The sequence below is a fragment of the Aedes aegypti genome, chromosome 1 (assembly GCF_002204515.2).
Source record: "Aedes aegypti strain LVP_AGWG chromosome 1, AaegL5.0 Primary Assembly, whole genome shotgun sequence".
NCBI classification, from domain to species: domain Eukaryota; kingdom Metazoa; phylum Arthropoda; class Insecta; order Diptera; family Culicidae; genus Aedes; species Aedes aegypti.
The window spans coordinates 295,772,498-295,789,055 of record NC_035107.1 but is presented as its reverse complement, the minus strand read 5'-3'; the positions used below and the strand labels follow the sequence as shown (position 1 = coordinate 295,789,055).

The 16,558-nt window shown below is 40.3% G+C and overlaps 1 protein-coding gene across 1 annotated transcript in view; it reads left to right on the top strand.

Annotated features, from left to right (window-relative positions):
* LOC5565927 (ras-related protein Rab-1A) overlaps positions 1 to 16,154 on the top strand; it is an 84,089-nt gene extending 67,935 nt beyond the window's left edge. The window contains exons 4-5 of the mRNA XM_001650253.2: positions 13,235 to 13,462; positions 14,314 to 16,154. Of these exons, the coding sequence (XP_001650303.1) occupies positions 13,235 to 13,462; positions 14,314 to 14,508 (423 nt within the window). The 3' untranslated portion in view covers positions 14,509 to 16,154. The remainder of the gene's footprint in view (positions 1 to 13,234; positions 13,463 to 14,313) is intronic.
* Positions 16,155 to 16,558: the final 404 nt, after the last annotated feature.

The following is a 16,558-nucleotide window of genomic DNA, read 5'->3' as shown; positions in this document are numbered from 1 at the left end:
TTCCAACGGCAGAATTTTATTTGATGAGTGCTCTTCAGGATATTTCTCAATTCAATACCCTGATAGCCCCACATGTTTTTCCTCTTCTAGAAATCCATCTACGATTGATTTGGTCTTAACCGACTCTAGTCATCTTTGTAGCCAACTGATTACTCATGCTGATTTTGATTCTGATCATGTCCCTGTTACATTTCAAATATCCCAAGATGCGATTCTCAATCCTATCAGCTCCACTTTCAATTATTTACGAGCCGACTGGAATATATATAAAACGTATGTTGACTCCAATCTTGATGTTAACATTTCTTTAGAAACTAAACTTAATATTGACAATGCTCTTGAAACTTTAACAAATTCCATTGTTGAAGCCCGGAGCATTGCAATTCCAAAATGTGAAGTAAAATTTGAATCCTTGATTATAGACGATGATCTTAAACTCTTGATCCGTCTTAAAAACGTGAGGAGAAGGCAATTTCAACGCACTCGCGATCCTGCTATGAAAATTATATGGCAGGATTTGCAGAAAGAAATCAAGAAACGTTTTGCTCAATTAAGAAACAAAAATTTTGAAAATAAAATTTCTCAATTGGACCCTGGCTCTAAGCCCTTTTGGAAATTATCGAAAATCTTGAAAAAACCTCAGAAGCCAATACCGGCATTGAAAGAGGAAAACAAATTATTACTAACTAATTGCGAAAAAGCTCAAAAACTTGCTATGCAGTTTGAAAGTGCGCACAATTTTAATTTAGGACTTACTAGTCCAATTGAAAATGAAGTTACTCAGGAGTTCGAAAATATTCTCAATCAAGAGAACGTCTTCGAAAATGCCTGGGAGACTGATTTGGAAGAAGTGAGAACTATTATTAAAAAATTCAAAAACATGAAAGCTCCTGGCGATGATGGAATTTTCTACATCCTCCTCAAGAAACTTCCAGAAAGTAGCTTATCATTTTTAGTTGATATATTTAACAAATGTTTTCAATTAGCATATTTTCCTGACAAATGGAAAAATGCTAAGGTTGTTCCAATTTTAAAACCAGACAAAAATCCTGCAGAAGCTTCTAGCTATCGTCCAATCAGTTTGCTTTCCTCCATCAGTAAACTTTTTGAAAAGGTTATTTTGAACAGAATGATGGCCCACATCAACGAAAATTCAATTTTTGCCAATGAACAGTTCGGATTCCGCCATGGACATTCGACCACTCATCAACTTTTACGTGTAACAAATTTGATCCGTTCCAACAAATCTGAAGGCTATTCTACTGGTCTTGCTCTTCTAGACATAGAAAAAGCATTCGACAGTGTTTGGCATGAAGGTTTGATTGTAAAATTGAAAAACTTTAATTTTCCAACATACATTGTTAGAATAATTCAAAGTTATCTGTCAAATCGTACACTTCAGGTTAATTATCAGATTTCCAGATCTGAAAGACTTCCTGTAAGAGCTGGTGTTCCCCAAGGCAGCATTTTGGGACCAATATTATACAATATTTTCACATCTGACTTACCTGAGTTACCTCAGGGATGTCAAAAATCTTTGTTTGCGGATGACACAGGCCTCTCCGCCAAAGGACGAAGCCTGCGTGTCATCTGTAGTCGATTGCAAAAAAGTTTGGATATTTTTTCTTCATACTTGCAAAAATGGAAGATTTCTCCTAATGCTTCCAAAACTCAACTAATAATATTCCCACATAAACCAAAAGCTCTTTATTTGAAACCTTCAAGTAGACATGTTGTCTCGATGAGAGGGGTTCCAATAAATTGGTCAGATGAAGTTAAGTATCTAGGGCTCATGCTAGATAAGAATTTAACTTTCAAAAATCACATTGAGGGCATTCAAGCCAAATGTAATAAATATGTAAAATGTCTCTATCCCCTTATTAATAGAAAATCAAAACTTTGTCTTAAGAACAAGCTGTTGATATTCAAACAAATTTTCAGGCCAGCCATGTTGTATGCTGTACCAATATGGACTAGCTGTTGTAATACCAGGAAGAAAGCTCTGCAGAGAATTCAAAATAAAATTTTGAAAATGATTCTTAGGCTTCCTCCCTGGTATAGTACCAATGAGTTACATAGAATATCCAATGTTGAAACATTGGAACAAATGTCAAATACAATCATTAATAATTTCAGGCAAAAATCGTTACAATCTTCTATTGCCACGATTAATGCGTTATATGTTTAGGTTAAGTTAGGTTAAGTATATTAAAAACATTTTTTTTTCTCTTATAAGCAGGTGAAATCAACTCACCTGTAAAAAAAAAACTGAACTGCTACGGCAAATGAAATGTAATATGTTGTTAACAAAATGTTAATTAAATCTTAAATTTGTTTTACCAAATTAGGATGATAGTGTTGTCAAATAACACAGAACACCTAGATATAAGAAATGAATGTAATGTTTAGAATGATACTAATAAAGAAATTAAAAAAAAAAAAAAAAAAAAAAAAAAAAAAAAAAAAAAAAAAAAAAAAAAAAAAAAAAGGCATTACCGTATTTTAACTTTAATTCAACGAGTGCAATGCATCATTGCTTTTATTCTGCAATATGCGTGCAGTAATGCTTTAATTCCATTTTATGAATGCAATGTAGCATTGTTCTGTTGTAGCAGTGAAATGTGCATTAATGGGTGATATACGGTCACCATTCAATGCTTCATTGCATCATCTTACTCAATGCTTCATCGCAACAAAAATGGCAAGATTTCATTGCTCTATTTATTGTCAACCTTCCCCTCACTCAGGCAAATAGACTATACAAATAGTTGAATATCCCTTATGAAAATTCATCACAAGAAATCTTGTTGAAATTCGTAGATTTATCTTACGAGAAACCAGAATTTGAAAACAAAAAATAAGCAACAGCCTGCAATTGAACCAAAAACCTTACGATTGATAGGCCCGTGCGCACACCACACGGCTATCGACGATTCCGATGTTCGATGTTCCGAGATTTAGGTTCAAATCCCAGCAACAGGGAGTAAACAAAATACACATATGAATCGGCAAAAAAAAGCAACGCTGACCTGACATCCAACGAACAAAAAAATACAAAAATATTTTGTGTTTCTATTTTTAATCCTTTCCTTCATGCATTAAATACACTTTGGCTAAAGCTTTTATACGGTACAGACAGTAACTATACTTTAGCAATTGCCAGCATAGAGCTAGGAAATGTAGCCGTATTTACACTTTAATAGCGGCCTTTTCCACTTTAATACTGCATTAACGAGACATGTAATGCAGTATGACTTTATATGCCATATTTTATAGAAGCATATAAAGTGATATTAATGCAACTATATACAGCTGTACGGTTACTTGGGTAGACTCCCATGCGTTGAGGTGTGAAGCTTTTCGGACATTTTTTAGCAACTTAGCCTGTTGCCAATCGATGTTATGGTTTTGAGCTATAGTGTGGGCTGCTACACTGGATTCGTTCGGTCGTTCATGGTCCACTGCATTTTTATGTTCACGCAGGCGAACTTTGAACTTACGGCGGGTTTGGCCGATATACACTGCAGGACAATTTTGACATGGGATTTCATATATTCCTGATTTTTCCTCAGCAGGAACCTTGTCCTTCAGATTACATAAATGATCCTTCAGTGTGTTGCCGCTTTTATACACCACATGAATATCATGGTGTTTTAAAGCCGCCTGAATAGGGTTTGTCATTTGGGGGTAAAGCGGAAGACTTATCCTTTTTATTTCTTCTTTGTCAGGGTGAAGACCGTACTCTACCGTAAATTTTATTGTTCTATGTCGGGCATTGAGCATATCGAGTGTTTGCTGCAGGTAACGTTCTTTTACAACAGCAAAAATGTCATCCACGTAGCGCCACCAAACTCTGGGGAAAAGTTTATGCTTCCAAATCGCTCATGAAAGCCTCCGCTAATAGTGGGGACAGTTTGTTGCCCATGCTGAGGCCGAACGTTTGCTTGTAGAACTTACCCCTGAACGAGAAGAAATTCTGGTTCATACAAGCTCCAGCAACTAGAAGGTACGCATTAATTTGGTTGAGAGGTACGCGATTTCGTTCTAGATGACTTTGCAGGCTATTCAATGCATCTTTTACTGGTATGCTTGGGAAAAGAGCAGTAACATCAAAGGATACCAAAATTTCGCCTCGTCGTAGCTCAACGTGTTTCAGTTTTCATACCAACTCTACTGAATTCTTAACGCTCTTACCGTGGGATATTGGATACATCTTCATCTCTTCAACCAATCAAGCAGCCAGTTTTTCGGTTGGGGCACAGATGTTGGACGAGAGTTTGGTGGCGCTACGTGGATGACATTTTTGCTGTTGTAAAAGAACGTTACCTGCAGCAAACACTCGATATGCTCAATGCCCGACATAGAACAATAAAATTTACGGTAGAGAAAGAAAACGAGGGCCAGCTCCCGTTTTTAGATTTGGTAGTCTCCAAAACAACAGACAACCAACTAAAGTTTGCGATTTACCGAAAATCCACGTCAACGGATCGGTACATCACATCGGATTCAAACCATTACGGGGCTCAAAAACAAGCAGCATTCCATTCCAATATACCGATGGAAAAAGAGGATTTTGTGGCAGAACGAAAAAGAATTCACTCTGCAGCCGAAATGAATGGATACGGTAAAGACTTCGTCGACAAAATCCTCCGTAAACATGAACGAAAAAAGCACAGACAGACTGCCACAACTCTTCACCCTGACAAAGAAGAAATAAAAAGGATAAGTCTTCCGCTTTACCCCCAAATGACAAACCCTATTCAGGCGGCTTTAAAACACCATGATATTCATGTGGTGTATAAAAGCGGCAACACACTGAAGGATCATTTATGTAATCTGAAGGACAAGGTTCCTGCTGAGGAAAAATCAGGAATATATGAAATCCCATGTCAAAATTGTCCTGCAGTGTATATCGGCCAAACCCGCCGTAAGTTCAAAGTTCGCCTGCGTGAACATAAAAATGCAGTGGACCATGAACGACCGAACGAATCCAGTGTAGCAGCCCACACTATAGCTCAAAACCATAACATCGATTGGCAACAGGCTAAGTTGCTAAAAAATGTCCGAAAAGCTTCACACCTCAACGCATGGGAGTCTATGTATATAGCTACCGCTGATCGCCCTCTCATGAATGAGGACGATCCCCCAATAACATCACCCCTCTTCAACTTGACGAAACGGATGACCTAGCAATAAACTCCCCCCCCACCCAATCGACGTATGCTGCAATCAGTATGAATATGTGTTTGTGAATCTGAATAATCAGTCGGACATCGTCCCGTAGATGGGCAACATCGAGCCCGAAACCGGTCGACATAAAAAGGTAATTTTTAATATCCTTTTTATTTGTAAGAACAATAAGTGTTGTGTTCCGTCTCGCGTCGCGTTTTTTATGTGATCGTAGTGGAAGTTCTTACGTTAGCACACCCAAAAAAATGGAATGTGAAGTATTTTCCTTCTCTCCTGTTTCTATTGAAATACGCTCGAACCAAGTGATATTATTACTGTTATGGAGTACACATAGACGGTTCAGCTTCTAAATTCGACCACTAGAGTCGCTGAAAGAACCAAACACGATTGTTCCAATTCTAAGTGGGCCACATGTAATGTGACTCAATATAAGGGATTCCTGATGTCTTCTGAAATTCATCCAACAGATTGTTCAGGGATTCTTTCAAGGATTTTTCCATGAACTCCACTCAGAGTTCTATAAGAGTTGTTATTGTCCTACAGGAATTTCTCCGAAATTTTTTATAAGAATCTCTTTGAAGACTTTTCCGGAAATTCCTAGTATCTGTCTAGAAATTCTTTGAAAAAAACCTTCGCCCCAGAGTTCTGTAGAGTTTTCTACAGCAATTGCTCTTGTTCTCAGAGTCCATCCATGGCTTCTCCTAGGAGTCTTTTTTTGTATCCTTCTAGAGATTTTGCAATGCTTATCTGAAGGGATTTCTTCTAAAGTTTCTCCAGAGATTCCTGCAAAAAAATCATTGTTGAACTTCTCCAAGCATTCCTCCAGAGAATCTTCTGAGAAGTTTTGCAGAGATTACTCACGGTATTTCATGGGATACAGGGATTTCTCCAGATATTCAATTCTGTAAGAGTTCTTCCAGGATGCTTTGCGAATATTTATCAGGATTCCATCAGGAATTTATCCATGGATCGAAGGATTTTTCCGTGAATTCTTCCAGGAATTTCTTGAGTAATTTGTGGAAATTAGAACACAGCGCGTATTTGTTTGGTATCCGTTCAACGAGAGAATAAGCAATCCGAGACGTGAAAACCGGAATCGACGGAAGCGTGTATCTATGATCTAAAATCCTCTATATTCAATAAGTATTGAAGCAAGTTCCATGAAAGTACCGATTGAACTCAAGCACTGCTAAAGCAATTCGAAACACACTTTTTTAGAATGTCGAAGCTTTTTTGTCTTCTGCTGCTTAAGATCAACGAGAAAGCCAGACATTACAGATCCTTTAATAAATGTTATAAAGAGCACTCTGGGTATATCTATTCTTAGTCAAATTTTCATGCATTAGGGTTCGTTCGTGCAACCTGCGATGGAAGCTAATTTTTGTTGCGATACGTGATATGTCTAGTGACGCGACTCGTAATTACGATTTAAAACATAACTTTATTAAATAAAAGAGAATAATGACTTAAAACGTGTATGTACGCGAGCCGCCGATCGCAATTGTGATTTTGATGATTGTGACCAACAATGGAACGACGAATGCCGAAACTTCCCATGACATATGTCACAGGGTGTCTACTCATTTACAGAAATGAAATTCCCTGAGTTTTCCAGGTTTCAAAATATAATTACAAGTTTAAGAAATTTTCCAAAACATACGAATAGTTAATTTTAGATGATTTAAAACATTTTTTTTTCAAATGAAAAGTATCTTCGATAATGAATTTATCTAGGAAAAAAAAACAAGAATGTTTATCCAATGATCTGAAAGGGCCTTTCTCATATTCTATCTCTTAAAATGGAGATTCAGATGTATGGACTTCATTGACGTACCCACAATATTTTTCTGGAGAGCGTTTTGCATTTTTTTTCTCTGGGGAAATTAAGACTGGTAGTATGCTGGTATTAGAAATAATTACTTTCGACACTTCTAGTTAAAAAAAAAAAAACAAGACCATCAATATATTATGAATAAAAAATGTGCGTTAAAGATAATCATGGAGTAATTTTGTGTGAGTTCTAAGTACGACTTCCTTGAATTCCTTCGAGGATCTTTAAAAGACCTCCTAAATGTTTGATGAAGTTCTTCCTAAAATACAAACAAATATTATCTCCAAATAATGTTCTACAAGACGTATTGAAGAAAATAATTGAAGTATTTGGTCCGAATTCCTGAACCTTGAATAAAGTTTTAAAAAATCTATGGAGAATGGGAAATTGTACAGAAAAAATATCAAAGCAACAACAATATGTTGATGATATGCTGGAAACATTCTAAGAGAAACTTCTGGAGGAACTTAATGAGGAATCCTAGAAACAAAATTATCGAGGAGTTCTTTGAAAAGTTTATAATAGACATCATCGAATAACGCCTGAAGAATTTCATGAGCAATTCCTGAAAGTAATGGAGGATGAATTGTAGGTTTTTGTGGAAAAGTGTCGAAACGAATAAACTTTTGTGGAAGCGTTAGAGCGCTCTATGATTTTTGGACCAAATCCTGAAGAAATTCCTCTAAGCATCCATTGAAAAATCGCATGTAGCATCCCTGAATAAATTTATGAAAGTATTCAAAAAGAAATCACTGGAGAAATTACTAGAAATCCTGAAGCATTCTGTAGATATAAGAAAAATATAATTAAGAGCTTGTGGAATAGTCGTCTAATAGGTTTTGTAGGTTTCTCTGAAGCGTTTAGAATTTTGCACCAAATGTTGATTTATTTTTTATAATAGGCGAAAAACAATTTTGTATTTTTTTTTAAGTTTTCAACTTATCAACTGCTCATGAACGACACCCAACTGAAACTGTACTTGATTTTACCAATTTGACAACCTTAAGTTCTGAATTCTTGTCTAAACATGTTTTATACTGATTAATTAAAAATCGTTAAAAGGACTGACATGTTCAGCGTTTTGATAGCGGTTGATTTATGGTTTTGATGAGTGTAGCCGAAATTCCCTGAGAATTCCAGGTTTTTCCAGGTTGAATAAAATTCCCTGAGAATTCCAGGTTTTCCAGGTTTTTCCAGGTAGTAGACACCCTGTGTCACAAGCTGACGGCTGTCAGCGTAAGAGCCTTGGTGGTTGTTTCGGTTGCGTCCGTTATTGGGATAGGGTTGTCCTCCCAACACCTCCCCCTGTTAATAAAGGCTGTACGGTTCGTACCTCACAGGCAGCCTTCGGATTCTTGAAGACTTCTTCTTCTTCTTCTTTCTGGCGTTACGTCCCCACTGGGGCAGAGCCTGCTTCTCAGATTAGTGTTCTTATGAGCACTTCCACAGTTATTAACTGAGAGCTTACTATGCCAATGACCATTTTTGCATGTGTATATCGTGTGGCAGGTACGAAGATACTCTATGCCCTGGGAAGTCGAGAAAATTTCCAATCCGAAAAGATCCTCGACCGGTGGGATTCGAACCCACAACCCTCAGCTTGGTATTGCTGAATAGCTGCGCGTTTACCGCTACGGCTATCTGGGCCCCAGTCTTGAAGACTGTCGAGTAGGAATCGGTGGTTGCTGTGTGTTGCTTTGGGGAGTTCGTTGACGACGTTGAATTGGTTGCAAATCATCAAGTAGCGCAACCGGCAGTGATGTAGGCTGACTACTTTCATCTTCGGTGTCCGTTATGGTACTTCGAAGACCCCAACTGTCCAGGAGTATTGATAGCGGGACTTGGGAGTTTGCAGGTGCACTGATGTTTCGCGCGCTGCCTTCAGACTCATAGCGCGACCGCATTTGATTGCAGTGGGATCGTATTAGATTCTGCTTCGATGATAGCCAAGCATTGTACATGACGCTACCAATACGCTCGATTACTCTTCCAGGCTGCCAGGTCCACGTGTTTGCTGAGTAGACTTTAGCCCAGACGAGATCGTGAGGATGGTACTCGCGAGTTTTCGTTCCGTGCTTCCGATTGAACTGCTTCTCTTGTTCATCTGTTGATTCATTGTACGGTGTTGGTGGCCGGAGCATTTCCAAAGATGTTCGTATCGGCCTTCCGTACATTAATTCACCACGAGATTTTCCATCCGGAGCCCTGCGACAAGGAGTTGATCTGTAGCAAAGCAGAAAACTATCGATGGCTTCGTCGAGGGCTTCCCCCCCGGCGATGATTTTTTTGAGGGTCCTTTTAAATGTATCGACAAACCGCTCTGCAAGTCCATTGGACTGCGGATGATATGGAGCGGTTTTGAGGTGGATGATTCCATTTGCTGCGCAGTATGCTTCGAACTTGTCACTGGTTAGCTGAGTTCCATTATCGGTAACTAACGTTTCTGGCTGTCCGTATCTTGCAAATATTCCACGGAGAATTCGCAAGGTTGTTGCTGTAGTGATGTCCTTCGTTCGAACTACTTCCGGCCACTTTGTGAAGGAATCGACCAGAATCAAAAAGTAGCTCCCATCTAAAGGGCCGGCGAAATCCAAATGCAGACGCTGCCACGGCTTTGCTGGTTTGGGCCAGGACTCCAGGTTCGTTTTTCGATCCGTCTTGGCTACGCTTGCGCTCTCGTTGCAGGAACGGACAAACTTGGACACGTCGTCGTCTATATTCGGCCAATAAACATACTGACGAGATACGGACCGCATACGTTCGACACCAGGGTGCCCCTTGTGCAGTTGTTGGAGCACTTTCTTGCGACAGACTGATGGTATGACTAGTCTTTCACCATACACGAGGCATCCAGCAACAATGGAAAGACCTTCACGACGTAAATAAAATTGCTCGATAACTGGATCAGCTATATTTTTTTTATACGATGGCCAACCTTAATTGACGTAACGAATGGTTCGAAGTAAACAGTCGTCTCTTTTGGTTGCCCCTTGAATGACCTTAAACAAGAGTGGGAAAGCTTGCATCGATTCATTGATGGTGGCTCGAACGCTGTGTTCCAACTCTAGAGAGGCAATAACATATTCTTCTTCGGGCCGCACGTGGCTATTGATTAGTCTTGATAGTACGTCCGCGTGACCGAAGCTGTCGGTGGAGATATAGCAAATTTCGAAGTCGTAGAGAAGAAGCGTAAGGGCCCACCGCTGGAGTCTGTTGGCTGTGTAGGTGGGTATGCCCTTTTACGAGCCGAAAATTTGTAATAACGGCTTGTGATCGGTTTCCAGGGTAAATTTTCTACCGAACAACATCCGGTGGAACCGAGTCACGGCGAAAACTAGTGCCAGGCCTTCTTTCTCTACTTGGCTGTAATTTGTTTCAGCAGCAGTCAAGCTACGGGACACATGGTAGATGGCTTTCACAGATCCGTCAGGGAATCTATGCGCAATGCGGGCTCCCAGCCCGACGGATGAAGCATCTGCTGAAACAATGATGTCCACTGATGGGTTGTAATGGGTGAGCAGTAATGGCGATTGAAGTAGCTCTCGGAAACGGTCGAATGACTTCTGGCAGGCGGGCGACCAATCGAATTTGGTGTCCACCTTCAAGAGCTCGTCCATCGGTTGTCGAAGAGTGCGCATCTCCTTAACATACTTCCCATAGTAATTAATTGAACCTAAATACGACCGAAGAGTGGGCACATCATGTGGGGGTGGCATGTTGACTATTGCTGCCACCTTATCTGGATCAGATTTGATGCCGTCTCCATCCAAAACTTGGCCCAGGTACTTCACTTGACGCATACTGAAGGTATATTTTACAATGCGCACCGTGAAGCCAAATTCCTGTAAGCGAGCGAGAACTTTTTGGAGATTTTGTTGATGTTCTGCTTTGGTGCGTCCTCCGACCAGAACGTCATCTAAATAACCAACAGTGAACTTTTGTGGTGAACACGTTTGGAAACTGAGCACGAAGATCGGCAACTTCTTGGGTTTCCTCAATGGTCACTTGGTTGCAGAACGACGTGATTGATTGGTTCCACAATCCAAACATATCCATGAGATCAATTCCCAAAATGTCAAGCTGGACGTTAGGAGCGGCAACGTAACACTTACCCTGTTTCGTGACGTTGTTTAGGGTGATGCCACACTGCAACTCCGAGACAAGATCCAGAGGCTCTCCGGACGCTGTTCTTGCTTGACACGTTGCAGTTTTCGTTTGCGGTCGACCAAGCTTTATCCACGAACGGTGCGAAATGATCGACACATCGGATCCCGTGTCCAGTTGCAGCCGGAGAGGAACACCATTAAGCTTGACGTTGATGAACTTCCGCCCCTGGCTTATGTTTCGGACTGTCACTGTTTTCGTCGACTGCTTCCGCTGATTTTTCTTGTTCTTCGTACTTGGCTTTTTCGAACTAGGTGCGCTGGATGAGTACTTCGATGAGAAACAAGAGCAGTACCCTTCTTTGTGGCCCTGTTTCCCGCAGTCACGACACTTGTGATCGCGGAACCGACAATCCTTGCTGAAATGCATCCCGCCACATGACCAGCAGGGTGTTTTAGGTTGATCTCGAGAAGAGCTGTTGCTGTTAGACCGGTATGGCTTGTTTCGCTTGTTGTGGGCTACAAAATTCACTGTCGACGGATTCTCCACAAGCACGGTGTCCTGTTTGAGGTTCACCAGGCTGTTGCACTGTTCAACCACTTGCTGGAGAGTGAGTTCCTCTGCTTCATTCAGTTTGTTGATAAGCCGCATTCGGATCTCCGCATCTTGCTTCGATTTGAGTCCACAAGCAAACGTCAAACACTTGAATTGTTCTTCGGTCAACTCCGACAACTTGAAATCGACGCATGATTTATTCACCTTGCATGAATAGGAGAGATAATCTTCACTGTCTTCTTTGGTTGTTTGTAGACAGTTATAGCGCCGGCGAAAGATGGAAATGGTGGCACCGAAGAGCGCCTTTAGCTTTTCAACAGTCTCGGCGAAAGTGAATTCCAGAGTAGTTTTCGGCAAGATAAAACTGTTATAACGCTCGTGATCCGGTAGGCTGAGCTTGCGTAGGAGTAAACGCACTTTCGCGGCGTCATCCAACTTGGACGCGTCTCGATCAAAAAGATCACTATAGCGAGAGAACCAGGCGTCGAATGTGTTACCGCTTTCCTTGTTGTACACGAATTCCACCATATTGCTTGAGAGGGAATCGAGCACAACTTCATCGCGGGACAAACTCTTGATGGCGGATTGGGTTGCTGCCAGCTGTTGTGACATTTGCCCCATAAGCGCTTGTTGGTTACGGAGGATCTGAACAATGGTGTCCGTGATGTTGCCCGACTGTTGTTGGCCTCCAGAACCTGCTGCACTATTGGCGTTGTTAGTCGCCATCGCACAATTTTGTCTCCCACTACCGATCCACGAAGAACGCCTTTTCTCGGGATGAACGCGTGAATTTAGCACGAATTTACTACCACCTCGTCGCCACTGTTGCGATACGTGATATGTCTAGTGACGCGACTCGTTATTACGATTTAAAACATAACTTTATTAAATAAAAGAGAACAATGACTTAAAACGTGTATGTCCGCGAGCCGCCGATCGCAATTGTGATTTTGATGATGGTGACCAACAATGGAACGACGAATGCCGAAACTTCCCATGACATCTGTCACAAGCTGACGGCTGTCAGCGTAAGAGCCTTGGTGGTTGTTTCGGTTGCGTCCGTTATTGGGATAGGGTTGTCCTCCCAACAATTTTGTAAAAACTTTAGAGTTTGAATTAGAACCTGAACCAGTCGGTTTCGCATGAACTGGGGAAGTTGTGCACAGATGTTAGGTTGTTCGAGATGATGTTAACATGATGTTAGAGTGCTCCAAAGAAACTGTGATCTTCTTAACTATTAACAAGGTGTTGTCAAATTTGTGGAACTTTTATAACTGAATGGAATTATTTGTAGAGCTCTATGAAACCCTTACTTTCTGCTTTTTCTGTCTGGCCATCTGCTGCGTATCTTAACGTCTAGAAGAATTTCTAAAATTATCAACGAAAAAGTTACATTTTTCTCAGAACAATTAGAAGAACTGTTCAACCATATTTACATTATAAAGTAATTTCATTTAAGGTTGTCAACTCCACGTGACAATCTGGGGCGCTAACAAGTCTACCTAAAGTGCAGGATATATTAACAAATGTAAACCTCTCTGTTTTCCTCAACAGTGGGACACCGCCGGCCAGGAGCGCTTCCGTACGATAACGTCGTCGTACTACCGGGGCGCGCACGGTATCATCGTGGTGTACGACTGCACCGACCAGGAGTCGTTCAACAACGTCAAAACGTGGCTGGAGGAAATCGAACGCTATGCCTGCGAGAACGTCAACAAGCTGCTGGTCGGCAACAAGTGCGATCTGCAGACGAAGAAGGTCGTCGACACGACCACGGCTATGGTGAGTGGGCTCTCTCTAGTTTAGATACATGTATAATATTCGACAATACATTTGCAAGTGTTTCAATTATCCATAACATATTTGGTAGGCTACATCTCAGTGATTCATGGCCCAATTTGAATGAAATGTTCACATCATATTAGATCACTTTTGTTAAAGTAAACTAAATAATATTCTTGAGAAAACCCTTTCCGACGAATGCCAGATTGGGATCTCTTTTTCATAATGATTACTTGGACTGGGGGAAAATCCCTGTCAATCATTTATTCCATTTCTATCTCTTCAGGTGACTTATAGTCACTTGAGAGACCCTTCATGACGACTTTGAACAAACGTTCAGTTTTGTAAAAAATTGTGCTTCTTCTCTTCAAGATGTTTGAGAAGACGTAAGCGATCTTTAAGAGTTCCCGGCAAAACGCGACAGTCTACTTTCTTTGCGATTTGGAAGGAAAACTTGATTCCCCTAATGAAGCTCAAGATCTCCTGCCTAAAACCCTCAAATTGGGAACAACTGACCGTGATAGGCGCTTCCTCACTTGAATCAAAGAGCCTTGTCTAGGGGCTGCTTCGATTTGATGTTCGAAAAATGTATCTAAAGCATCGAACTGATTGCTCATTTCGATGCTATTATGAACATTAACCACATCACCCTTGGAATGAAGCGCGCAATCCGGAGAAACGGACGCCAGATGATGGATAAAAACATTAGTTAGAATCCGAAAAAGTAATCAGAAAATAAAAATGATCTTTTTGTATGGAAATTCGAAACATTTGCAAATATCTTATCCAATACTGTAGGATTTCTGAACAAAACGAGTCTAAAACGATTGTTCTATCTATCCCGCGAATAGGAATATGCGAACCAGCTCGGCATTCCATTCCTGGAGACGTCCGCCAAGAACGCCACCAACGTAGAGCAGGCATTCATGACGATGGCAGCGGAGATCAAGAATCGCGTCGGGCCGCCGTCGAGCGCCGCGGAAGCACCCAGTGCCGTCAAGATCGACAAAAGCCGCAGCGTCGAGTCCAAGTCCGGCTGTTGCTGAACAGCTTTACCTTTGTTGTTCTCAGTTTCTCTTGTATATTTCCCCCCAACAAAAAATGAGATGGCGTTTTGCAGTAAAGATAACAACAACAACAAGAACAATAGGCTTGTCTGCTTCTTCTGATGAACTAAAAAAAATCTATTGTGCACTACAATTACTACTACAATTACCTAGTAATCTTATATTGAAATACTACCAACTTATTACACAACACTACCGATATCCGATTCTTCATTCGAAATCAAATCAGAAAGCGAAGCCCCTTCCTTCCTCCGGTAGCCATTAGAAGAGACACGCGTAGTTTATGCACTCTGGGCGGACGGACAAACGGAGGACCATTTCAATCATGTTGAGAACACAAACACACACAGAGAGACAGCGGACAGTAAGCAAAGAGGGATAACCAGTTTAGTGTATGATTTAACCCAAGATCTATTTAGCAGCGATAGAGAAAGCAAGTTATAGCAAAGCGAGAAAATGGGAAAAGAAAGGTGAAGTAACGTGCTAGTATAAGGAAAATAATTATTCATTAGAGGAAATACTTTTACTAGAAAGAACCAACCAAGAAGAGGAGGGATATGAAATAATGATTAGAAGATTCCAAAAAAAAAAAAACAAGAATTAAAAGAGAAGCAAATATTTGTAACGAATGCAATCGCTTGAAATGAGCGATCGAATAAAAGGGCAACACACACACATGATGCAGACAAAGAAGATGCAGAAGCAGACACTCACACAAGGCGGTAAAGGTTAAATAAATTCGCAATTTCGATTAATTTCTGGCCAAACGGACCTATCAGCAGTTGAAGTCCCCCATGGGGTCGTTATTTTCCGCTGAAAGAATGCTTGAGCTCGATTTTTCTTCACGTTGCATCAAGTCGTTCACCACAAAGGCAAAGGCTTCTGGCAAACAAAATTTGCATTATTCCACACTTAGATAGTAGGTAATAGTGAATCATCCGTTTCGTCCTCTTGATCAAGTTTTCTACAGCTAACGAAAAAAAAAACTTTATTATGATTGGCTTTTTGTCTGTGAACAGTTGTAACTCTAACGAAGTCCGTGTGTACGGAAGGGTACGGTTCTAGTGCACGTATTGGTAACTAAAAAGATGTGCAAACAGGTTTTAGAAGCCTTATCAATTAGATTATTTCCGTATTATTATCACACAAGTGAAAAGTACCCGTAGCCCTCTTCCTACTTCTTTTCTTTGTGTCTTATATTTTTAGTTAGGCGAACGCTAATTGGAGAAAGAAAATATATTGGATTGGATGTATTTATTCGTTTAATAGCTCTTCATTCAAATAGGAAAAACATATGATTAATCCCCGCCTTCTCCACCCACAGAAGCAATACCCGTTTCATCAAATCAAAACTCCAAATCAAATTTCACTGATAGCCTGTCAAAAAAGAAGAAAACTTTTGTACTAATTCCAAGGATGAGGCAAGATTTGATTTGATCTGCACCTTTCAACCAAAACAGAAGCAGGCATTGTTCACACCAGCGTCAGTGAATTTTATAGTTTCGAAATCCATATGATCTGTAAAAGAGGAAAAACCAACAACAACAGCAACTACAACAACCAATAGACGGAACCCGTAAAGTTAAAGCAGAAAAATCGTGAATAAAAAAAACTTTAAAATTGAATTGAGTATCTGTGGTGGTTTTGTATGTCTAAAGAGCATATCTGAAATCTTTTATGATCTGTGGATTCTTCGAATCAGTACATAGGGGTGATCGGGCCGCTTAAGGAAAACGTCATAGAATACATAGAAAAACAGCAAAAAATATGGTTTAAATACAAGAGACTTGTACTATAAAATGTTATCTTCCATGTTACGTCGATAATTAATGTTAACATCAACTTGCAAATTATTTCAGGAACTTTTTGGAAAACCATGTTTTTCTACGTGGTTATCCAGCATATGGGGCATTATGAGCCACCCTACGGGGCAGTATGAGCCACCTCATTCAATCGAATAATTTTTATTCAAAACAGTATAGAGAAGAATTAGTGGTGAAGAGTACATTATTGGAAAAAGAATTGTATT